The sequence below is a fragment of the Protopterus annectens genome, chromosome 3.part1 (genome assembly GCF_019279795.1).
Source record: "Protopterus annectens isolate FY-2018-M chromosome 3.part1, PAN1.0, whole genome shotgun sequence".
In the NCBI taxonomy this organism is placed as follows: Eukaryota; Metazoa; Chordata; order Ceratodontiformes; family Protopteridae; genus Protopterus; species Protopterus annectens.
Genome location: NC_056732.1, coordinates 472923497 through 472949872, shown reverse-complemented (window position 1 = coordinate 472949872; position 26376 = coordinate 472923497). Strand labels below are relative to the sequence as shown.

Here is a 26376-nt window from a genome sequence, read left to right as displayed (position 1 = left end):
AAAAGGGTTAAATTAAGGAGAAACCAAATGCAAGAGTGACAGTGATCCTCTTAACACCCTTCTGTTAAGTAAACAAATAAAGTAAATAAGAGAACACTGAATGTAATGAAAACTTTTCCTTTAGCAAATAAATCCTCATTGTGAGAAGTCTGCAGCTAAGGGCAGCCATATATTTTGTTCTTAGGTTTCCATGGAGATAAGCTGATGGGTATGCAATAAAAGACAGAGCACTTCTTTAAGGCTAAAAGTTAATATTTTCCAAAATCATGCAAGTTGTTTTTCACGTCTGGGAGGGGAATAAAGAAGACAAGAAAAGACAGCAATTAATGTATGTAGGAGCACAGGCTGGAACATGCATCTTAGCATGGATAAACTTAATTTTAGGTTGCCTGTGTTTGCAGCTTTTGATTTGGGACAATTGTTCCCATCAGTAGGGTTAAACTTCATTATTTGAATATGTGCACAGTTTTGTCTGTTTGATGCTAATAGGATGAGGTGTTTTGGGGGTGTTTTTTGTTTGAGGGTTTTCATTAAAAGAAAAAGTCTTGTGAAATAGGTTCAAATGGAGATGACAAGAAGCAACTGCATAAAATATCAACCAGTCAAACATTAGTGAGTGCATATAACACAAAAGTTAGCAACAGACATTTAAAAAAGCTGTCATATGTAATAGGTGGGAATAATAACTTATTATTATAATGACACACTATCTATATTGTTATGAAATCTTAATGGCCTGACATGTATACACAAAAAAGGAAAGAGTATTGAAATATATTAATAAATGCAGAGTGCAAATAGCTATGCTACAAGAGACACACTTGGAAATAAATGAGCATGTCAGTTTGATAAAGAAAGGAGAATGTTCAGCAGAGTATCTGGGACAAACGAAAAGGGGAGCACTTGCTAGAGTAGTTCCAGTTGTTATAGAAGATGGAAAGAAATATATAATAATGCAAGGTTTGTGGTAGTAAGAGGCTACTGACAAAAGAGAAGGATTACACTGGCGTATGTTTATATTTCACCTACAACTGCCATTATGGAACTCAAGAAAATTTGGGGAGAAATCAGCTTTCATCAGGAAATATTTCTGATGGGGGGGACTGGAATTTGATTTGCAATAGTGAAATAAGGATGTATCTGGGAGACCTAGAGGGGAAAAGATAACACAAGAGAGTAGATTTCTGAAGATATTTATGAAAATATTTGATATGGAGGACATGAATTCAGTAGTAGGAACTCTGAGAGAATGTACATATTATTCATCAAGGTACAATAAGTGGGTAGACTAGACGGAATTTATATTTCACACGGACATGTGCATTTAATTGAAAGTTTTAACACATCCAATAACTACTTCAGATCATTTATCAATGCCAACCAAGACTAGAATTTATGGTAATGAAATAAAAATGAGGCAAAACCACTTTCCCACCTCCCTGTTAAAAAAAGAGAGGAATTTAAGGAATGGATAGTGGAAATTATTTGAGAGTTATTATGGAAGACAGAAGTTTCTACATAAGTTATAGCTAGTGAGTGAGCTAAAATGAAAGTGGAGTTTAAAAACAGGGTACAAGTAAAGGAAAACCACTTATGGTTAACAAGTAACTGGAATTATTTAGAGAGGCTGACAAAGGTTAAATCATTGCAGAATAAAAGGAATCGCAACTGCGGAGTGATAAATAGAAAATAAGGGAGTATCTGGATAATATGCATGAGTTTAAAAAGATTGTTGTTAAGCAACTCTTTTTTTTTTTTTTCTTAACTCCAGAGCACAAAAACCTTTAGCACAATGACTTGGGCAGCTGAAAGTAGAAATAGTTGTTGCCAAATGAAGAGAATCTTTATTGTATTTGAAAAGGCTCTGTGTGAGAGGGAAGAATCTGTCTTTGGTAATGGGAGACTATATTGTCTATATTGATGGAGAATCTGGGCCTGAACATAATTAGTGTGGGGGGCAGTTTTGGTGACTGGTGTATAATTTGGAAGGTTATTGAGGAGTGTTGGTTCAATGAGGGTAGAACAGTTATACTGGAGATGAGATGATTCAGGGGAGAGGTTGTTCGTGATTAGCAGATCCAGGTGGGAGTGGTTGTTTGTTCAGTGATTTGGGTGAGTAGTGTCACTGACTAACTGCTTAAGGTTGACATTGTTTAGGAACTTGCCAGTGTCATTTCTCAAGTGACCTAGGTAGTTTAGGTTAAAATCTCCAAGAATAAAAACATTTTTATAGTCGCGGGCAATTTAGGTGGTGTAAGAATAAGAAATTTAAATTTGTTAAGAGAGGGAAGACTTGGAGTTTTCTGTCTTCTAAGTAACTCTTAAACCACATTAGCTTGCTACTATTAAAATTAAGTTTACTTAGTTTATTCAGTAGCAGTGGGCGATTTTCAGTTTCAAAAGTTCTTGTCATGTCTATAAAAATTTTATAGATTAATTTATATTCCATATATTCCTAATCTGCTTTGAAAGGTGCATATATTAATGTCTTGTTGCCCTCTATAATGTCATGCAGTATTAGCTACGCCAGTCTTACTCAAATTCTTGTTGTTAACTTAATTCTGCAGTTTATTGTATTGTATGTATGTATTTATGTAATTGTGGTTAACTTTGCCTACCTATGCAGACAAACACTTTAGTAGTTATGAGGGCAGTCAAAGAACAGTATGAAATTCTTTGTGTAAGTGATGTTCTTGTAACTCTGTCTGCAAACAGATTACATCAAAAATTAAGTATGGTGTTTCTTTAGCTGTATGCTGTTCTTTGATAACTTCATAGACATCTACATTGATGTTGTATTGCTCTTGGGTAATAGCCCAGGAATTTGTTGAGTTTGCCATACCTTCAAGCAACTTACAACATGGAGAGAAGAATAGACTGACATTCCTGTTATATTTCAGGTGTACATGGCCCTGTTAATATTTATTTTTGTCCATATATGTTTATTATTATAACATTTAAAGTGTTTGTGGATTTCTGTGGAGAGAGACGATAGCAGGAAGTAATTTCAAGGTAGTATAGCCATAGATCCTGAAAAGCTCTCAGTAAGATTTACCATCTCTTATGTTTTTCAGGTATTCCACTATTATGGCCCAGTGCTTGAATTTGTCCAGATAGTGCTACTTTCGGACCTTCCATCCTACTTTCATTCTGGCAGACAGTTTGAGTTGTATCCTTTACTGATTGCATTAAGATGGACGTCTCCCATAAGGCGCTCTTTCTCTCTGCCCCCCCCCCCTCTATCCATAATTTTTAAATACAGTTGCATTTAATGTATATGATTACCAGGTTTTTTAATCTCCATCTGGAAGACCTCTGTTATGTGTTTTTTTTCCCACTCTGGAACGGAATCAGTGTACCAACAAATGTGATGTTACATCAGCTGGAATGTCTACTCTTTGGGATAACATTAAAAACTGTTCAGTTTAAGATGAATGGTTAGTACATATGTGTATTTTATAGTTTTCTACTTTCTTGGCTTTTCTGTTAGTTTGTATGAGAACTGTGATTTGTGCTTTGCTGAAGTTAATATGTTTTCTTGTAAGAGCTTGTTAAAAGCAGTAAACTATGGCTTGTTTTCCTTAGATACTTGTCAGTGGTAAGATCAGTTTTTGCATTACTTACATGATTATACTTTAAGTAATGAAACCACTGCTTTTACAGAGTATGATAACAATAGATGTATTTGCCTGCTGGCACGTTGATCCCCAAGTTCTCCCTGCCTCAGGTTTTTTGCTCTTATTTGACTGGGTAGAATTTTTCAACACTTTCACCTGTATTGTTTTCCTCTTCTGTCCTGTACCTTGGAGAAAGGGGAATACTCAAAGACACTGGGATCTCTGACTTCATTATGTGCAGTCTCTGTTTTCTCACATTGCTTTTCCAGGACTCCATTAAGCATCTCAGACTTTATCAAGTGACGCACAGAGGACCTTTTAAAAAGAAGCACAGCAAGCTAGGTGAGGGACAGGAGCCAGGAAGGGTGACAAGGGAAGGAAAGCACATTCTCTCCCTACCAAGTGAAAACAATAAATATTGCTTGCATGGTTTCAGCACTTTCCTCTTCCTCTTCTGTCCCTTCCACCTAACAACCAGGAAGAAATCTATCTTTCATCAAAGAGGACTGATTTGGCTTGTCCTCACGCCATTTGGTGAGAGAGAGAGAGAGTGAACTGATACCTGTAAGTATAGTCCTGAGTTTACCTTCCTTTCTATGACTGCAACCCATAAACCTCAACCAGATGGCATCTCTTTTGCTTTGTGGCCTTAGACTAGAGTTTTCAGTATGTTTACCAAATACTTAGCCTCAGTTTTGCTCACCTCTAGAAAAGGTAATTCATTTTGCCACTTTATGACTGCTTGATCCAAGTTTCTTCACTGGAGGAGATACAAGGAATTTACAGCACACACACTATTTTCTTACCAGCCTGTGTGTGTTCCCTTAAACTCACATGAATCCAGCCAAACACCAACACCTTCAAAGACCTTCTTGGGATGGGTGCTAGGTATAAAGCAGGTGTATTATTCTTGCATCAGAAGAGAAGTCTTCCATGTGAGTCAGTCTTCTAAAAGACATACTTGACTGCAAGGGCAACTCTGAAGGCACTGGACTAACATCTTGGTGACCGCTCTGAGCCCACTCCTATTCATATATGTGATGGACTGCGTCACCAAGTTGGAGGAGGCAGATCAACAAAGCTGCTGCATGCAGATGATATGGTACTACAAGCGGACTCTGAACAGAAACATCAGCAAAGTAAAGGGGACTGGAATGTACAACTGAAGGTATACAAGATGCAACAATACATACAAGACAGTGGTCACCACTGTAAAAAGAGGATATAAGAAGAAGTTAAGAAACTGAAATAGAAAAGAAAATAGTGGAACGGTTTAACAGCTTCAGGTATCTAGGAAGTATGGCTGAGGAAAAGGGAAATCTGAATAAGGAGATCAAAGCTACAATCAGAGATGCAGCAGCTAACAGGCACAAATTGTCAGGGATAGTTTGTGATAGAAGAAGGTTAAAAGTGAGGTGACCAAAACAGCAGTGTGACCACTACTTCTGTATGACATAGAAACCTGGGCAGTGAAGGCAGAGCACCTGAGGAAAGTAAAGGTGATGGAGATGAAGTGCCTGAAATGGGTAATAAGGTGCACACTGTGGGAGCGATTAAATGAGGATATCAGAGTGGAAGCTAAACCAGTTCAAATTGTGGAAAAGATTAAGGATCACAGATTGTTCACATGTGCAGAAAAATGGAAGAGGATTTGCTAAAGCAGATTTGGGAGAAAAAAGAAGGCAATTGGAGATGAGGATATCCAGCAAAGAGATGACTGGACTGTGTAAGGTAAGACCTGTGACAGTCAGTCATAACTGTGAAAGAAGGTAGGAGTGACTGTGAGTTGAAAGAGGTTGTGGCAGTTGTCATAACAAACTGACTTCTTCTAAAAAAAATGTGAAAAGTAGGTTGATGGTGAAGTGGCATTTGGCCATTGAATGCTGGCCACAAAAGTAAGGGATTCCTCCCTTTGAGTTGAAGGCCTCCTCTTTTGAACATATCTGGATTCTATAATTCATCCTTTAACAAGTGTATCAGGATATCTTTAGTTAAGACTTGTTTGTTGACATGGTGCAGCTGAAACAGTTAGACAGATGTCTGTCTCTGGTGCCAAGAAACCAGCATCCTGCCTGATGTTCTGACTTGTACTGACAGATAGCTGTTTAGCAGTAGGTAACTGGATTTTCCTGTCTGCCTTCAGGACTGGGACAGGCAGGGATACAACCGCAGATGACTGTGGGACTGGAAGAGAATGAAGTGCCTTACTGATCTTAACATCCTCGCTCCTCAGCAGGACTGATGGAATCACTAAATCCCCATGCTTTGTACCCATGACATCTTCTTTCACAATTTTTTTTTGGCTTCTCTGTTTCTTCTCAAATGTTTGTTTTTTGTATATGTGCCATTCTTTCAGCTTAAGGCTTCTACAAAAACCTCAGATGTAATGGGATCCTATCTCGCCTACATTCATGACAGATGGGGTTCGGAGCCGATCCATCGGCTCCGACTCGGCAACAAATACACTAGCACGAAGTCTCTCATTGGCTGGGCTACTCCCTATCCCAGGATGCACTACACCTGCTTCCCCAGATCTCGTTTGCCGCTTAACAAGCTGGACGTGGTCTCGACTTGGCTGGAGCTAAGTGGTTCTTTTTACCTTATTGGTCCTTGACCTAGGGAATTTTTTGTCTATATAAACCAAACAGCTGTTTTAACAGCTATTGCTTACTATTTCTTAAGTTTTTGTGGAGTGTTTGAGTGTTTCCAAAATTTGATTTATTCTGTCGGGCAAGGCCCGTTTAAGTTAGAGGGCCTTTGCCCTACCTTTGAGTGCTATTAGGTTTAATTAACTTGTGGTTGTTTTTCGGGCAAAAGCCCGTTTAAATTAGAGGGCTTTGGGCGTTTAACTGTTTTCTATTTGTGAGGTAAACTTTCACGGTACTCGCGCCAGTGTGTCTCGCTTTCAGTTGGCTTTTTGTGTATAGTGCTATACTTGTTGAGTAAGATTTCCTTAGAGTTTTTTACTTGTTGTGGCTTGTATCATGTCTAAGGAACAAAAGTCAGGTTTTAAAAAATGCACTCGGTGCAATTACAAGATGTCCATTACAGACAGTCATTCAGTCTGTGTTTATTGTTTAGGGCGAAACATCTGCAAGAGACTTGTAGCGTCTGTCATGCGTTCTCCGCTAGAGTTCTTCAAGAACGCAAGAACAAGTTGATATTAAAGGGCTTATCAAACCTTCTTTTGAGGAAGCCTTAAATCCACCTGTTGCTTCCAAAAAGAAAAGATCGTCGGCACCGACAAGTCCGTCGGAGCCGACTTCTAAAAAGACAAAATTGACCTCTTCTTCCTCGGCTCCACTGACTTCGGGCCGAGGGTCGAGTCTGCCTCGATACCTCCTACTGCTCCATTGCCTTCGAGCCGCAAGTGGGAGTATCGAGAGGTGAATCACCTCCATCGGTTCCAATGGCTTGAGCCGGTGGAAGTGTGCAGCTCAGACTCTTCCCCTCGGCTCAAGAAGGCTCCTTCGTGCCGATGGTGGTCCATGCTGTGGTGGAGTCGGGCGACAGCATTGGAGCCGTTGAGCCGGTCCCCTTCTCTCGGGCCGAGAGGAAAGTCTTCTCGATTGTCTACCTCCTCTAAATCCTCGAGACTTTCAGATTCGGACCTGGATAGGGTTTTACAGAGGCTATTCCAATCTCCAGTGTTTACTAAAATGGTCTCGGCTCCAGCACAGTTTGCTTGAGCCGATCCCTCCTCAACACATTTGATTCCTCCTCCAACCTCTTGAGCCGTTGGAGCCGGTGGTGGTGGAGCAATGTGGAACCATACGGTCGGAGCAGAGACCCCTTACAGGCCTCTCGGTTCCGACTGTGCTTCCTACCCTGTCCTCGGTTCAGGGTTTGGCACTCTGACTTCTTCAGCTGGAGCCGAAGGGAACACTTTAGGTTTGGGTGCTTGCCTAGTCTTCCTCTTGGAGCATCGGCTGCTGGAATTCCTGGTGCCATCGTGGCCTCTAGACCAGCGTCCTCCTTGGATTCTGGAGGTCCGGCCTTTGAGGTCATGAGGAGCGCTAGCCATGTCTTTGCGGTTCAACAAGATTCTACCTCACCGTCCCTAGAATTGGAGACTGGTGCCTCTGTTGTGTTGCAGCCCCGGCAGCGGGCCCCAGGTCCTGAGGATACCCCCATCGGGGTTCCTTCTTCGGGTGGTCCGTCCGAATCTGCTTCGGACGAACCACCAAGGAAGAAATGTGTAAGAGGAAGCACGTAGACTCCCAAGATGAGTCTGTTACATCGGATACTGACCTCGATGACGAGAAGGGTCTCCCAAATCATCTTGGATGATATCTCCTTCTCAGACATCTTGGAGATTCTGAGACAGAGAGGTGACTGGCAAGCCAAAACCCCTTCAGCTGAGGAGTCAGTCTTCCTCAAGGCCTTTGGGGCCCAGCCTTCCGCCTCCTGGGTGTCTCCGCCCTTTGATGAACTCCTTGATTTGGTTTCTCAAGGCGTGGGAACACCCTGATTCTGTGGAACCGGTGCCTGCGAGGCTCAATAAATTTTGTCAGCCCCAGAAGGAGTTTCTCACAAAGGGTGTGCCTGTAGATGCTTTGGTGGTGGCTTCTGCCACACAGCAGGACGTGGCAGAGGCTTCGGCGTCTATTCATCCTCCTAATAAGGATTCTAGGAGCATGGATAGAGTGCGGAAGCGTACCCTCTCTTCAGCGGCCTTGCCTTCACGGTCGCTGAACTACTTATGTCATTTCACGAGGCTCCAAAGGGATCTTCTCAAAGAGCTAAATGACTCTCTTGTTGGTAACCTACCTGAGGCTGGCCCCGACTGTTGGCACAGATGACTACCCTCTTTTCTATTGTTAACTCGTCCATGAGGCTCATTTCATATGCAGCCGAAGGCCAGTAGGCAGCGGAACAGGCGTTGCCCTCAGGAGACAAGCCTGGTTACGCTTGTGTTCGGTCATGGAGGCCTTCAAGTCTTCCTTCGACGCCTTTGATGGGTCATCTTTGTTTGGACCCAAGGTGAAGGACACACTAACTCGGTGCGAGCAGGAGGGCAAGACTTTGACTGCCGTTGGGGCCCGATTTTCCGCTCCTTCTAGGCCTTACCCCAAGGCTGGGAGAGGAGGGGAAAATGTGGTTTAGAAAATCTCAGAAGTCTTTCCCTACTCCACCCAGTGATTCCCCCTCCAGAGGCAGGGGGGGGGGAATTTTGGAAGACGCCGCCCCAGAGGTGGCAGAGGCCCCGTAACTCTGGAGACCGCGATTCCTTTCGTGGTTCTTCATACAACCAGCGTTCCTGAGTTGTTGCCCGACTGTGCAACTCCGGAGCCAGTCGGGGGTCGCTTTGCGGCGCACCCACAAGCTTGGGAATCCATAACAAGCGATCAGTGGGTGCTTCGCATTATTACCGGAGGATATATCATCCCTGCAACAAACCCCCATTCTTTAAGAAATCGCGGACGTACCACCCAGTCAGCGGGATCAGGCAGCATTAGAGGTTTCAAAGCTGCTAGAAAAAAGAGCCATCCAGCCTGTCCCCATCGACCAGATCGGATCAGGAACTTACTCAAAATTATTTTTGGTACCAAAAAAGACAGGGGACTTCAGGCCCATTTTGGACCTCAGTTCATTGAATCGTTTAAGTAAAGAAGTCCAAATTCCGAATGGTCACTCTTCAATCTATTCTTCCTTTGCTGGAAAAAGATGCATGGATGTGCTCCTTAGATCTCCAGGACGCTTACTATCACATTCCCATAGCTCAAGAGTCCAGGAGACATTTACGCTTCGCCTGGAGTCAGTCATTTCCAATTCCGAGCACTGCCCTTTGGTCTCACCACAGCCCCCAGGGTGTTCACCAAGTGTCTGGCAGTGGTAACTGCCCACCTGAGAAGTCTGGGATTCCAGGTGTTTCCTTATCTAGACGAGTGGCTCCTTACTGCCACCTCCGAGCATCTACTACTCCAAGCTCAGAGCCACGTTCACCTTGGGCCGCGTTTCTTGGGGATCACGTTCAATTTGCAAAAATCTGTACTACAGCCATCTCAGCGTATTACTTTCATAGGCGCAGACTTAGACACAAAAAGAATGCGCCTTTTTACGGCAGCAAGAATTCAGGTCTTACAAGATCAAGTCAAATCCTGTCTCCCCTACAAAGAGCCCGGCCCATCGGATCCTACAACTGTTGGGCTCGATGGCGTCGACCATACTTTTAGTTCCCTTGGCCAGACTTCACATGCGAATTTTACAATGGCTACTGTCGGTTCAATGGTCTTATCAGGAACTTCCCTTGAACCACTTAATCATAATCACGGAAAGTTGCCGTTGAGATCTGCATTGGTGGCTTCTCCAATCAAATCTCGACCAGGGGAGACCCTTTATACCACAACGTCCCGTTGCCACTGTGACTACGGACGCCTCCCAGGTAGGGTGGGGGGGTCATTACCTGGACAGGTCGGTCCAAGGCACATGGCAGAGCCAGGAAGCGCATTTGCATCTGGAGATGAGAGCGGTACTATTGGTACTCCAAGCTCTCCATCACGCTCTCCCACGGGGCCCGATTGCTATCCTATCCGACAACATGTCGGTGGTATGGTACATAAACAAGCAAGGTGGAACCAGGTCTTACCCACTATGCAGAGAAGCCATGAGACTTTGGCACTGGGCGGTAGCTACCAACCGCTTTCTAATGGCAACGCACATACCGGGGAAGTCCAATGTGATTGCGGACAGATTAAGCAGGACCATTATTTTACCCACAGTGGTCCCTCAACCAGGGTATAGCTGCGAAAATCTTGACAGATGGGGTCAGCCTTGCTGCGACCTGTTTGCCAGCCCTCACAATGCGAAATGCAGAGTTCTTCACACTGTTCCCTTCTCAGGGACAGATTCCCAGGGACGCTCTGACTCACATTTGGGCCCCGGTCTTCTCTGCCTTCCCTCCGTCCCCTCTTACGAGGGTGATACAGAAGGCCATTTACATGGAGAGTGAGATGATTTTGATTGCCCGCACTGGCCTCGTCAAGTTTGGTTTCCTTTCCTACAGAGGCATGCGATAGAAGGTCCATGGTTTCTGGATCCGGTGCCAGACCTGTTGACTCATCAGTCAGGACGGCTTCATCCGTCTCTCAGGTCCCTGAAGTTGGCAGCATGGTTACTCCACTTCCATCCTTAGTCGAGACAATGCTCTTTCGCGGACGTGGTCCACATACTGTCTTCTTCTCATAAACCTTCCACCATCAAACTTTATTCCAGTAAATGGAAAAGGTTTGCCTTCTGGGCTCAAGAATGGGGTATAGATCCTCTCACTGCACCAGTATCGGAGGTTCTGAATTTTCTGGCCTCCCTTTTTCAGTCGGGTTCTTCAGTTTCTACCATTAAGGTTCAGCTAGCGGCCATTTCTAATTTTCATGCTTCATTTGAACCTTCATTGATGTCTCACAAACTTTGTAAGGCTTTCCTTAAAGGGGCTTGGCTCCTTAGGCCTCCTTTATCTCATCCTGTTCCCCCTTGGGATTTGAATATGGTTCTTGCTGCCCTAACTGCCTGTCCTTTCGAACCAGCTGCTACCTGTGATTTAAAATTTCTGTCTTGGAAAGCGGCCTTTTAGTAGCCATAACGTCAGGCGAGTTTCAGAACTTCAAGCTCTTTGTTCTGATCCTCCTATTTGATTTTTCACAAGCATAGAGTTTCATTGAAATTAAACCCTGCATTTATACCAAAAGTGGCCTCCTCTTTCTGTATTCAACAAACTATAGAACTCCCTGTCTTTTTTCCAGAATTCTCTAATAACGCAGAATATACTTTGCATCAATTGATACATAGACAACTGCGTTTTATTTGAATAGAACCGCTCAAGCGAAATCTAATCAATTGTTTGTTTCCTTTGCAGCGAACAAATTGGGTCAACCAGTAACAAAACCTCCATATCTAAATGGATTAAAGATTGTATCATTTTATTTATTCACAGGCTAACAAAGACCTCCCTTTCCAGTCAAGGCTCATTCTACCAGGGCAATGGCTACTTCGTAGCTTTTCACTCCAAGTTATCAATAGATGATATTTGTGCTGCAGCAGCCTGGACTTCGCCGGACACTTTCATGTCTCAGTACGAATTGGGTGTGGGTGCTCGAGGCGGAGCTTCCTTTGGTGCCAGAGTTCGCAGGAGTGTTTTCCAATGAGCCACCGGGATGTAGGTGCTAGGACGCTGTCCCATCTGTCATGAATGTAGGCGAGATAGGATCCCATTACATCTTTTAGTTATGTACTTACCATAACCCGGATGTATGGGATCCATCTCACTACATTCATAAGTACCCACCCTCCTTCCCCCTTCCATTTGGATTTAGAGGAGTTGTAGTCCCTTTTTTCTTGGCGTTCTTTCTTGAAGAACTTTAGTTGGTTATAGTGACTATTAGTTTTTCTGTGTTTGCATGGATGTATGAAAGCGAACAAACAAGATCTGGGGAAGCAGGTGTAGTGCATCCTGGGATAGGGAGTAGCCCAGCCAATGAGAGACTTCGTGCTAGTGTATTAGTTGCCGAGTCGGAGCCGATGGATCGGCTCCGAACCCCATCTGTCATGAATGTAGGCGAGATGGATCCCATACATCCGAAGTTATGGTAAGTACATAACTAAAAGTTACCAGCATATCAGCAATCAAAATTTTGCAGACTCACTTTGATCAACATTAAGCTAGTTTTAAAGAGCATGAAAGTAGTTGCCAAACTGGGTAATTATCATTTGCTGAAAGTCCCATTGAAAGAACTGACAGACACGTGAGCTTTCAACTTTCACTTATCGAGACAAAAAGGAACTGAAGACAGCACACTGGTTTGTTCAGCTTTATGATGTACACTGGATCAGCATCCTGTGAAAAAGACAATACCCACTGAGATCTGGAAATCATTTCAGAAAAGCAGACATCCACTAGAGGTCATTTCCCAATGATAAAGATTCTACTGCAGTGGTGATCTTTACAATGAACATCAGGGTAGTACTTTTTGCAGAAAGTGACAGTGTTGTTTTGTCAAGTTTCTGACACAGTGCATTTTTCTCATGTGCATTCTTTCCCAAGGACACCATAAGAGCTGGCACTAAGATGCAAGTCCAGTGCCTTTGGAGTGGCCCTTGCAGTCAAGTGTGTCGTTTAGAACATATGAGCAAATAATTGGCTCTCATGGAAGGCACTTTTTCTGATGCACAAATAATACACCTGCTTTGTACCTAGCGCATATCCCAAGAAGGTCTTTGAAAATGTTGGTGCTTGGCTGAATTTATGTGGGTTTAAGGAAATACCCAGGCTGGTAAGAAAGTAGACTGTGTACTGTAAGTTCTAAAATATGAGAGAATTGCCTTTTAATCATAGAGGAGGTTGGTTAGAGCTGTGGGAACAACTTACAAAAGTATATTCAAGATTATAGCCATTATCTTATGACTTATATGGCTGTTTGCTTATTGTTTACTTTCTTTTGTAGACATTTATTTGCTGATGAGGAAGGTTAGCTTAATAAGGTCCAACAGAGCAAGCAAATATTTTTAAACCTCTTCAAATATTCTTAATGATTTCAGATTTTCTAATTCTTTTTAATATCATTTGTGTGTTATGTCTGCTTGATTCAGATTATTATTTTGTTTTACTCTGTAACCCATGTAATAAGTGTTGTTTCAGTAGCTTTCCTTCAGCCTTTGTTAATAAAGTTTTTTGTTATTGTTAGCTTTGATGGTAATAAGGATGTGCAGTTTAAAAAAAAAGTTACAGGGGCTCAATTCTGCCTTGTCCTCTTACAGAAGAGATGAATTAAAGCCATATTCCCCTTGCCTCCATCCTTATGGGTAAATCCTGGAATAGTTTTTTGTTGTCTCTTTCCCACAAGAGCTACCCAGGCCTGCATTTTCTTTGCCTGATAACCTTAATTAACTGTCCATGGATCAGGAGATTATAAAGCTAAGATGTGGGTCCTTGGGGTGAGCCCCCTCTCTCCTAGAATCACGGCTTAGGCTGCCAGGTTTGTACATTTGTCTAGTTCTTGGTAAGTGCAAGAGACATAGGTATGGAAGTTTATTCATAGGGGTAGAATGACTATATCAGCCCTAATGAGAACCTGTCTTCATCTTGTGCTACCTTTAATGTGTACTCTGGTACTCACGGTCCTGTGTCTGCCCTGGACCTCTGATTTTCCAAGCATGCACACATGATCAGGTTCACAAAAACCTGTTCTCACTCAGCGTGTCAGAGCAGACAGAGAGTACTCCTCCCTGGACAGTTCTCAGTGGGGGTATTCATCATAGACACTGACAGTACTTGGAAGTTTTCCATTTCTTGTTTTGAGATTTTGCTTTCTTGAGGGAGTTTTGGGCTGTGTTTTTTGTTTTTTCCCTTTCTCCCTTTTGTTCAAGGGGGGATTGAAGTGTCTTCCATAGAGTCAGAGGATGTTTTGAAATGTCTAGAGGCATTTCTTCTCTTCTGATGTTCATCATGTTTCACTGTTGCAGTCATTACACTTGGGTTATCCTGCTGGCAGGCGACCCGCAGTCGGCCCGAGTTCCAAAGTCTTGGTCCGGCGTCGGTTGCTGTCGCCTCTTCCCTGACGTCAGTGCGCCAGGGGTATAAAAGTTGCAACCGACACCATTTTCTTCAGTCTTTCTTGCCGCGCGGTGCCTGAAGCAAAAGCAGTTCGCAAGTGCCGGTCGGCCGACTCCTGAGATTTTCAAAATTGAGTTTCAGAACCAAAGTCTTCAATAAAGCTAAGTACCCCATTGGGGAAACTTTTTCTTGCTCCAGACCGATGTCAGTAAAAGGTAATAATTGTATTTCTTGTGGGAAGCAAATACCTCATAAGGACTTTCATTCTTACTGTATTCCTTGCCTAGGCCCTGACCACGACGTCACTAGTTGTCGGTTTTGTGCTAGATTCAATAAACGCAGTATTAAACGTCGGTTTGATTTTGCTTTACATTATTTTGGCTGAAGGTTTAATTACATAATGCCATCGGAACAACCGACGACCAGAATTTATAAAAAACGCAAAGACAAAGAAAAGGACAGGCATCCGAGGTCCAAAACTGAAGAAGCCTCTTCTAGGCCAGTCGCCGGTTCTCAGGGAGGTGCTTTCGCAGCCCCTGACACCCGCTACCTCAGAGCCACAGGCCGTAACTGACAACCACATGGAGACACCGAGGCCTGTGGAAACTCAAGGTATTGGGCCTACGGAAACTATACCCTCAGATGGGTCCAGAGCTGCTGAGCAGGCATCGGCTTCTGAGGGTGTTTTCAGACCTTCACAGCTTACAATTAAGCCCACTACAGCAGCAAAGGCAAAGTCAAAAACACCATTAAAGACAAGGAAACAAGTACAGCATTCTCCAGAACAGTCATCCATGCCAAAGAAACAGATGCTTAAAATGGCTGAAGACCTAATTACGTTATTCAGGGGTTCCCATCCCCCTCCTGACAAAAGGCCTAAGCAAGACACCGATTATGATTCCTCTGACCAGGTTTCTATTTCCTCTGACTCCTCTTTTGATCAGGGATATTCTCTTCCTCCCTATGAGGACTGTGATGCAGAAGAAGTTCATACCTTCAGCCTCTCAGCCTGAGGATTATTCTTTTGGGGAAACCCTGCACACCATGAGGGAACATTTCCATTGGGAGAGCCAGGATTATTCAGAATCCAAGAAAAGGCTCAGAGACTTCCTTTTATTGCCTCAGCACAGGCCCCTGCCTATCCCTCCTGTGCTTGATATTGTTGATGATGTTTTTTCCTGAATCCAGTCTGTCTCCTGATTCTTTACCACCTGCACCAGTCAAGCCAGACAGGTACTACAAGAGTCCCTGACTCTCATAAATTTCTTAACAAAAACCCCGCTGCAGACCCAGAAACAATTTTTCAGGGTCCAAAAGGGGTTAAGGCTTCCACTGCTAAAAATCGTGTCCCCTCAGATAGAGATTCCAGAGCTCTGGACAGATGGAGGAAAAAAGTTTACACTTCTGCTACTTTAGCTGTAAGGGCTTTAAACTGTCAGTTTCACATGCTTAAATACCAACAGAACCTCATGTCATTGTTAAAACAGAAAATGGTTTCAAATACAGAAGGTCCTGACAGTAAGGAAATGCAGGCTTTATTGCATGCAGTTGAACAAGTGGGAAAGCATACTCTGCAATGTGGTTTTGTTCATTAGATGCTTCTTGTAGAGCCGCAGTTACAGGCTCTGTTATTCGTAGGCATGCTTGGTTGAAAGAACAGAGCTTACCTGACCAAGTTAAAGTAAAATGATTGGATGCTCCATTACAGCATGATACTTTGTTTGGTGTTAAGGCAGAAGAGGTGTTAAAGAAAATGGAGGGGAAAGCTAAGTCAATGCAGACAGTGAAAGATTTCTTACAGGTTCAACCACCTAGATTTAGCAGAAACTGGCCTTCAAAAAATTGGTCCTTTCCAGTGTCAGACAGGCCACAAAGAGGCAGATACAGACACCCAAGAGGCAGATCTCAGCCCCAAGGCTCCTACCAACCTAAACAATGGTGTGCTTAAGCCCTCAAAGGAGGGGAAGACAAATCACAACCTTATAGGAAACAGTCTGAATGACTTCCCTCTGCAAATGCCAAGCACTTACCTTTTGACAGCACCCCTAGGGGGGAAGCTAGCACTTTTCTCAAAAAATTGGCACATGATCACCCAGGACCAATGGGTGCTGAATATTGTTTCTCAGGGTTACAGGTTCCACTTCGACATGCCTCCAAAACTAAAAGGTATGCCAGACCTGCCACAAAACCAATGGGCAGAGGCACAAAAACAGATTGCTGCTCTTATGGACATAGGAGCTATTCAAAAAGTTCCACAGCAGGAACAGGGACAAGGATTTTACTCAAGACTTTTCTTAGTACCCAGAAAGGACAAACCCTGGAGACCAATACTGGACCTGTCAATCCTAAACCTTTCCTGGATGTTCCAAAATTCAAAATGTTAACGCTACATCAACTTCTGCCCATGCTGGGCAAGAAGGCTTGGCTAGTTACTTTGGACCACAAGGAGGCATACCTGCATGTCCCAATCAGACAGTCTTGCAGAAGATACCTCAGATTCATAACAGGCTCAATGCATTACCAGTTTTCTGCACTGCCCTTTGGCTTATCTACTGCGCCCAGGGTCTTCACAAAATGCCTGGCACCAGTAATTGCATTTTGCAGACAAAAAGGAATTCAAATATATCCCTACTTGGACGACTGCCTTATTCAAGCAGAGAGCAAGGACATTCTTCTAAAGCATCTGGGGTTTATAAAAAGATTGGTAATTTGACTAGGGTACACAGTAAACGAAAATAAATCAAAACTAGTGCCCTCTCAAGAGATAATATTCCTGGGTGCAAGCTTAAATACAACTGCCCAGATGGCTTATTTCATGCCAGACAAACAAAGGCAACTGACTCATTACTTTCAAATGATGGCAACAAAAACCCAGCTCCCTGCAAGAAAAATTCTGCAGGCCCTAGGCTTCATGGCATCCTGCATTCTACTAATTAACTACAATGGTATCTAAAAAGTGTTTGGACTCAGCATTGTCACAGCCCGGAGACAATCGCAACTTTAATTCCCTGCCTACAACAGGAGTTTCGATGGTGGTCCCAGGTCTGTTACCACAACAAGGGACAGCCTTTCACTTTACCCACAGCCAGGCAGACACTAACAACGGATGCATCGGATTATGCCTGGGGGGCACATATGGCAGGAAAATGTATTCAGGGCACATGGCCCAAGGAACAAATGCATCTTCTCATCAATCAAAAAGAGATGCTAGCTGTACAGAATGCCCTGACAGCTTTCAAAGACCTACTACATCCAGGACAACTATTAATAAAGACGGACAATACCACAGTTATGTGGTACATAAACAAGCAAGGGGGGGCACACATTCCTACCCCCTATGCAGGCAAGCCATGACTTTGTGGAACACAGCACTGACATATCAAGTACATTTGCAGGCACAATTCCTGCCAGGAACAAAAAATACACTGGCAGACGAACTAAGCAGAAATCTCATGGATCCTCACAAATGGAAACTAAATCCACAGGTGTTCAGCATGATAACGAGGAAATGGGGACGCCCAGACATAGATCTTTTTGCCTCCCCTCACAATTACCAAATACAGAAATTCTGCACAAGAACTTATCACTCTGGAAAGTGGATGCTCTATCATTCAGCTGGAAAGGCCTGACAGTCTATGCCTTCCCTCCGATCCCTCTCCTTACCAAAGTCAGACAAGAAAGGCCAAAAATGATCCTGTTTGCCCCAGACTGGCCACGCCAGCACTGGTACCCAATCCTAAAGAGCTTGTCTCAAGGCCCAACTTGGCCTCTACCTCAAATTCCTCATCTTCTAACGCAACAAAACAATCAGATTCTGCACAGTCAACTCAGAACCTTAAATCTGGCAGCATGGCAGATAATGTAGCCACTCAGACTGCACCTCTCTCTAACGCTGTTATGGATGTTATTTTATAAGCCAGGAGGCCCAGCACTAGGAAGTCTTATGCAGAAAAATGGAAGAGATTCTGTGCTTGGAACCAGGCTCAAGGGCTCGAACCACTTGTCCCTAATATACCTCAGATTTTACAATACCTAACTGAGATGCTGGACAAAGGCCTATCTTTCTCATCAATGAAAATCCATGCCTCTGCCATTTCAACTCATTACAATATGGAACCTCCTATTTTTTCACATCCTCTACTACGCCAGTACCTCAGAGGGGCAAAAAAAATAAGACCCCCAAAGAGAGCACCAGCACCAACTTGGGATCTCAACTTTGTTTTAGAAAAACTCACACTGCCTCCTTTTGAACCAGCCAGCACAGCTGATCTAAAATTCTTATCATGGAAAACTGCTCTGCTCCTAGCAATAACTTCAGCAAGAAGAGTCTCAGAGTTACAGGCATTAATGGCTCTGGAAACTTTCATAATTTTCATCAGGACAGGATCTCACTTAGGACAAACCCAACATTCATGTCAAAAGTGGTCTCCAATGTGGCCTTGAACCAAGCCATTCATTTGCCTACTTTCTACCCAAATCCCCAGAATAAAGGGGAGAGACTTCTGCACTCTTTGGATATACACAGACAGCTACGATTTTACCTGAACAAAACAAAAGCTTTCAGAAAAAACTGAGCAACTGTTTGTAGCCTATGCTGCAGGATCACAAGGAAAGCCTATTACAAAGCAGACAATTTCAAAATGGATAGGCCACTGTATCCGCTTCTGTTATGCACAGCATGGCAAATCAGTGCCTAAGGGCATTAGGCCTCATTCTACCAGAGCGGCAGCCACTTCAGCAGCTTTTATCAGAGGAGTAGCAACCAAAGACATTTTAGAAGCTGCAACCTGGAGCTCAGTGCACACTTTCACCAAGCACTACTACTTACCTCTCTACTCTAAATCCAGAGCAGGCTTTGCCACTGCAGTTCTGCAGGGCCTGGTAGCCTCTCCAAATCCAATTTAGACCCAGCCGCCCAACCTCAGCTTTGGGATTCTACCCACGTGTAATGACTGCAACAGTGAAACATGATGAACATAGTACAGTTGTGTACCTACCATAAATGTAGATGTTCAAGTGTATTCACTTTTGCAGTCCAGGTTACCCACCCACCATCCCCCTTTTTCATTGCTGGGACTTTTCTGTACTTCTCAACTCTATACAACCTGTGTGGTGTATTTGCTTGTAGATGAAGGAAATGTTTATAATATATGCATGTTTTTTGGCATAATTTTATCTTTCCAGCCTTCCTATCTGGGGGCACCTGACATCTGGGGCAAGAAGAACTGAAGAAAATGGCGTCTGTTGCAACTTTTATACCCCTGGCGCACTGAGGTCAGGGAAGAGGCAACAGCAACCGACGCCGGACCAAGACTTTGGAACTCTGGCCGACTGCGGGTAGCCTACTAGCAGGATAACCCAAGTGTAATGACTGCAACAGTGAATACACTCGAACATCTACATTTATGGTAGGTACACAGCTGTACTTTTTGTCCCTTAGTGGGTTGAGAACTAGGTGTTTCACCCCCCCAATCCACAGAATGAAGTGCTAGTTTTAGTGGACATCTCTGGGCTATTTTCAGGGCTCTTCTTGCAGCAGATGTCCGTCTTCATCTCGACCAGCATGCAAGATGACCTGGGAAGGTGACATGATTAAGTAGATTTTTCACTTTTGCCTGTTTTAGTCTTACAGACCTGAGCAGTGCTCTGTACCTGTCAGGACAACATTCTGTCATTTGTGAAGTGTTTTTTCTGGGGGGCTTAAACCCTTTCTGGTCTTGATGATTAAGAAGGATGTGTTTTATTCTTTCTCTGTGGCTGCTTTGAAAGACATCACATTTAAACTGCCGTCTTTTGAGTATGGCAAGAATAAGAATGAAACAGAGTTGTGCCTCTGCAGACGGGCTGGTTTAGTTCATCCCCCAAGTGGGAGAAGACCTGAGAATATGCCTAAGTGCCTCTTTTTTAATAGGATGGAGCTGTTTGGGTAGGAATCATAATTCTTCACTGCCACCCCCATGTACTTCTGGTCTAGTCCATGATTTCCTAGATTAGTAAGAGCTCTACTTTTGACTTGTTTCCACTTGGGAAGCATGATCACCATATTTATTCCCCTATCTTATGAGAATCGGATAGTAGGGAGTGCCCCAGGTTAAAATTTTGAAGATCGTCCTGGTCATACCTCCCACATCCAACTTCCTTATTCTTAGTCGCTGCCTGGTTGGGTGGGACATGCTTGGTTCCCTTGCAGACTTTCCTCTGTCTTTGATTCTACAGAGAGCAATCCTCTGTGACATTGTGAGCCAACCTAACCATTTCAAACCACTACTGCATGTTTAGTGCCTTGGGCCTTGCAACCTCCTTCCCCATGAGGATGAGCAAAACTGTTTCAGTCTCTTGAGCTCATTTCCTTTTGCCCAGGTCTTCAGATGACCATGCTGCTAATTGAACAGGTCATTTGGGCTGTAATCATGTCTTCATCCCATTATGCCATGGGGCAGTGTAGGAATTTCAATTCCATGCATTATATTTCCTTAGTACGTGATACTCTCTTTAGTTTTTAACATTCTCTCTCCTGACACCATCTTTTTAAGATTGGTGGGCCCACTAACGCTTTGTGTGGGTACTAGCTGCAGCTGATCATCTTTCCTCCTTGGCAAATCGGGCCTATTTTCCTTAACCCAGGTCTGTCAGGGTCTCTCATTGAGAGTGGTGTCCCTTTTAGGTGTCTGAGAGAGGAGAGTCTCCCTTGTAGCCCTCTTCATGGGACTGGGCCTCCTCTCTTCCTCCCCTGCTCTTCATATATCTTTCTTGGGGTAGGAGAATGATAGGTTAAGCTCTCCTGTCACGAAGAAACTGTAGTACCAAGTTCTCTTTCGGAAGAGTTCTGCCTCAGCTGGGTGTATTACCGTCTTCTCCCATTGAAGAGTCTCCAAAGTCAGTGGACTAATCTCCTTCTGGAGGGGGCACCCTCTTTAGTGACCCCCCACCTTCTCCTTGGAGATGTGTAGTTACTACCTCATCATAATGAGTACCTTTAATTTACCTTTCAGGGAGCTGTCTCCTAGGCTTAGATCATATGCTATCTGCACTGGTTTTCCTTCGCTGCACTGGAAAGGGGACTTGCCCAGTTGGAGGTATATTGGGCAGAGGAGATTGATCTTTTTCCTTGAGTGCTCCACAGATCTCTGTATTATGTCCTTTGTCCATTTTTGGAGGGCCAAGGCTTGGATTTTATCACTTTCCTATGTACTGTTTCAAAGCCAGGGCAGGTTTTTGTTGGGTTCCTACTGTTTATTCCCTGATTTGGGCCAAAATTCTGGTCCCTTTGAGCACCTTTCTTGGCATTGCTATTGATTTTTGTTATTCTGGAGGCTTGAAGTTGATAGTTGTCTTATTCCGAACACCCAGTGTGTGCACTGTGGGTGTAGAATGGGGCTAAGACCTAACACTGACAAGTCAGGCACTCTTCTTGGCAATGTTTACCTTTCATCTCTTTCAGTTTAGCATTTACCCTCGCTTTCACCTGCATGGGTGTTGTATACTTCAGGCTCTGGTTTACAGTCTTACCTTTTGGGAGTGGTGGTCTTTTAGAAGGTAGTTCTTCCTGGCTTTGTAGTAGCCTTATCTCCCCCAATCAGAGTTTGCTTCTCATAGCTCACTAGGTGGGTTAATGCAGTGGCCCCATCTCCCTTCCTTTACTGTAAATAGGTGCAGGCTGTCATTTATTTGACATCAGTCTGTTCTACTCCTGTACTAAGTGAACTGGGATAGGGAGGAAGCTTGGTCTTGTTTGTCTGAAGTTTGTCTTTCCACTTAGGAGGAGTTCATTCCCCACATATACTACTGATTTGGGGTGATGAAGTACCTTTTGATTTGTTTCCTGACCCTGTTCCCTAATGATGATACGAGGGGTAGTTTCTTGCTTCCCCCACTAGCATTTGGTCTTGAGTATTCCAACCTCAAGCAGGTAGGTCCCTCAACGGTGGTAATGAAGTCATATTTTAGTATTCTTCCCAATGGTCACTCTTTATTTTGGTCTTGATCTTGTCCTACAACTTTTTTTTTCCTTTTGTTGTTCTGCTGCTTGTGCTTCTTCCAGGGCTTAGGTCCTCGATGAACTCTTTTTGTTTAATATTTTGGCAAATATGTGGTACGCTAATTGGATATTTTGCAGCCACCTTAATGTTTATGGGTATCAGCTGGATTTAAAGCCCTGTGTTTCAAAAATATAGCCAAAAAATCCACTTATGCTGTGCAGATGTCACTAAAAAGGCCAAAATATGCAGGTCCACAGCTAGTGGGGTTTTCTAAAAGCAAAAAGTCAGGTGTATTCAGAAGCCATATACCAAGTATATCCTTAAGGGGCCATTTACATATATCCCATGAGCCTCCATTACAGGAACTGTAAGGTGTCACACATCAATATTTCTAACTTGGCTCGGTTTATTCATGCAGATGTTCTTCATCTCACATTGCTGCAGTCCTTACATATGGGTAGTCCGCTGTCCTCGGTCGGCCCGAATACCAAAGTATTAGGCTGACGTCGGTCAAGGCGCTTAAAACTGACATCAGGACGTCAGGGTACAAAAGCGCATGACCGACGTCATTTCCTCAGTCTTTTTTGCCGCATGGTCCGATGCAGAAGCAGCGTTGCAAGTGCCGTTCGGCGTTCTGAAATTTTTCAATTCGAGTTTCAGACCGATCCAAGTTGGCTAAGTACCCGTTAGAATATTTTGTTTTTTCTTGCCTCAGTGTTTTACCGGATGTCAGAAAAAGTGAATAACTGTATTTCTTGTGGGAAACAGATACCGCATAGGGATTATCATTCTTTGTGTATTCCTTGTTTGGGGCCTGAGCACGATGTTGTTGGGTGTCGCTTTGTGCTAGGTTCAATAAACGCACTATTAGCGAAGGTTAGATTGTGCTAGGCTGGTCTTTGGGAAGCGGTGCAATTATAATATGCCGCCGGATTCTCCGGCGCCGCTTCTGAAGAAGCTCAAAGACAAAGCAGTTAAACCCAGGCAAGATGAGTCGTCCGTTCCGGACGCCGGTTCTTTAGAGGTTTCAATGGAACCGTGGTTCTGACGGAGACTTCTCTGGAGTCTCAGGGGAGACTTTGATTTTGCAGGAGGTGGTCTCTAAGGAGGCAGGTCAGGCTGAAGGGGCTTCTCAAGTTACTGTACTCCCTCCCTTCCTAGGGTGGTTAGGCCTTCTCCTTCTGTTTCCAAGGCTTCTCCCAGAGGCAGGCCAGTTTAGCTTCTGTTGGTGTCTCTCCTAGTTCAGCAGGGTCTGTGCCTAAGAAGCACATGCTTAAAATGGCAGAAGATTTGATTACTCTGATTAGAGGTTCTTTGCCCCCTCCTGATAAGAGGCCTAGGGTGGAGCCAGAGTTGGGAAGTTTTGAGCAGGCTTCAGATGTTTCAGAGTCTTCAGCTGAAGACTTGCAGGAGTACTCTCCTTATTCTGATTCTGATGCAGATGATTCCACTCCTTCTGCTTCTCCTCCAGAGGATTTTTCTTTTTCAGAGACACTTCATTCTATGAGGGAACATTTTAAGTGGGAAGGTCAGGACTTCTCTGATTCTAGGAAAAGGCTTAGGGAGTTTTGCTGTTACCCCAGCATAGGCCCTTGGCTATACCTCCTGTTCTGGATGTTGTGGAAGATGTGTTTGCAGAGGCTTCACTTAATCCTGATTCTCTGCCTCCTGCTCCTGTTAAACCGGATAGGTATTACAGGGTGCCTGAGGCTCATAAATATCTTTATAAGAGTCCTAGGGCGGACCCAGAAACTATTAGTCAGGGACCTAAGGGTGTCAAGGCCTCTGTTGTAAAAAATCGGGTTCCTCTAGATAAAGAAGCCAGAGCTTTGGATAGATGGGGAAAGAAGGTCTATACATCTTCTACCTTAGCTATGAGGGCTTTGAATTGCCAGTTTCATATGTTGAAATATCAAAACTTTCTTCTTTCTCAATTGAAGTCTAAGGTGGATGCTCTGGCGGAAGGCATTGAGTGTAAAGAATTACAAGATTTGGTGCATGTCTCTGAACAGGTGGGTAAGCATTCATTACAGTGTGGTTTTGATGCTGTGCAGGCCTCGTCTAGGGTGGCTGCCACTGGCGGGTGAGGGCAGGGGCCAGTCCTTTCGTAAACAGGCCCAATGACCTACTTTTTCAGCTGCCAGATCCTTCTTGCCTGGCAGCACCTTTGGGAGGAAGGTTAGCACTCTTCAAGGAAATTTGGATGTTGATTACCCAAGACAAATGGGTATTGGATATCATACACCAGGGTTACAAGTTTTATTTCCATACCTTGCCTCCTTTCAAAGGCATGCCGGACGTTCCTCCTCAGCAAAGACTAGAGGCTCGCAAACAAATTTCTCTACTACTTCAAATAGGGGCCATACAACCGGTCCCTCTGCCAGAAGTGGGCCTAGGATTTTATTCTCGCCTGTTTCTAGTACCAAAGAAAGGAAACACGTGGAGACCAATTTTGGATTTATCTATCCTCAACACATATCTGGACATTCCCAAGTTCAAAATGTTGACGTTACAACAGCTTTTACCTCTGCTGGGCAAAGATCACTGGATGGTGACTCTGGATCTCAAGGAGGCTTACCTTCATGTTCCTATCAGGCCCAGTTGCAGGAAGTATCTGCGTTTTCGGGCTGGGACTTCACATTATCAGTTCTCTGCATTGCCCTTTGGCTTATCTACTGCGCCCAGAGTGTTCACGAAGGTTCTGGCTCCAGTGGTAGCTTTCTTCAGGCTAAGAGGAATACAGATCTATCCTTATTTGGACGATTGCCTGATTCTGGCCCAAGAAAAGGACGAACTTCTTCATCATTTACAGTATGTGATGGCAGTGTTAAGATGCCTGGGGTATTCTGTGAACGAAATAAAGTCCAGTCTAGTACCCTCTCAGGACATGTGCTTTCTGAGTGTGAGACTGAATACAGCATCCCAGATGGCCTTTTCGACCCCGGACAAACAAAAGAATCTTTCTCTTTACTTCCACCAGTTGTCTCGTCAGTCCAGGCTGACTGCAAGGACAGTCCTTCAAGCCTTGGGGTTCATGGCATCTTGTATTCTGGTACTTCCCAATGCCAAACTGCATATGAGGAAGCTACAATGGTATCTCAAGAATGTATGGACACAGCACTGCCAAGATTTGGACACTGTCATTCAGATAATACCTTGCATTCAAAAGGAATTTTTGTGGTGGGCTCAGGAATGTCACCTAAACAAGGGACTCTCTGTGACCCGCCAGAGGAGTCAGATTTTAACGACAGATGCCTCAGACAAAGCTTGGGGAGCTCATCTAAATGGAAAATGGGTACAAGACACGTGGCCTGCCAGACTTCAACATCTACATATCAACTTGAAGGAGATGTTAGCAGTCCAATTTGCATTGATAGCTTTCAAGGATTTACTTCTTCCAGGGCAGGTGTTGATTCAAACAGACAACACAACTGTCATGTGGTACATCAACAAGCAAGGGGATTGCATTCTTATCCTCTATGCAGACAAGCAATGATTTTGTGGGAGACTGCTCTCAGTTTACAGCTAAATCTTCAGGCAAGGTTTCTGCCAGGAGCACAGAACTCCTTAGCAGATGTGTTGAGCAGACAAATTATGGATCCCCACGAGTGGAAATTGGATCCTCATGTATTTCAGAGATTGACAGTGTTATGGGGAACTCCAGACATAGATCTGTTCGCTTCTCCACTAAATTACCAGCTGCCAAAGTTTTGCACAAAAGGTTTCATCCCACAGCTTGGAAAGTGGATGCTCTCTCATTCAATTGGAGCAGTCTTCACGGTATGCCTTTCCACCTCTGCCTCTCCTCCCAAAGGTACTGCTGAAGGTCAGACAGGACAAGCCAAACATGATTTTAATAGCTCCAGATTGGCCTCGAAGCAGCACTGGTACCCATTACTGAGAAGTCTGGTACAGGGGAGCCTCCATGGCCTTTGCCTTGATTCCTCACCTGCTGTCTCAGGAGAACAGTCATTTACTCAATGTCAAACTTCATTCTCTACATCTGACAGCCTGGCATATTCTGTTTTAAACCCTGGAGGGTCTCAGCTTCCACAACAAGTTTTGAATGTTATTTTGGAGGCCAGAAGGCCTAGTACAAGGAAAGTTTACGCAGATAAATGGAGGAGATTTTTATTTTGGAGTACAGCAAAGGACTTTGAAGTTTCTAAACCTAATTTAAGTGTTATGCTTCAATACCTTACTGAGTTATTGGACAAAGGTTTGTCCTTTCCCT

General features: G+C 43.9%; 1 protein-coding gene across 2 annotated transcripts in view; it reads left to right on the top strand.

Annotated features, from left to right (window-relative positions):
* The window catches only part of LOC122798172 (MDM2 binding protein), a 983220-nt gene that overhangs the window by 150047 nt on the left and 806797 nt on the right, over positions 1–26376 (top strand). For both annotated transcript variants that reach the window (XM_044066913.1, XM_044066912.1), the window contains exon 5: positions 3075–3169. In XM_044066913.1, the coding sequence (XP_043922848.1) occupies positions 3075–3169 (95 nt within the window). The remainder of the gene's footprint in view (positions 1–3074; positions 3170–26376) is intronic.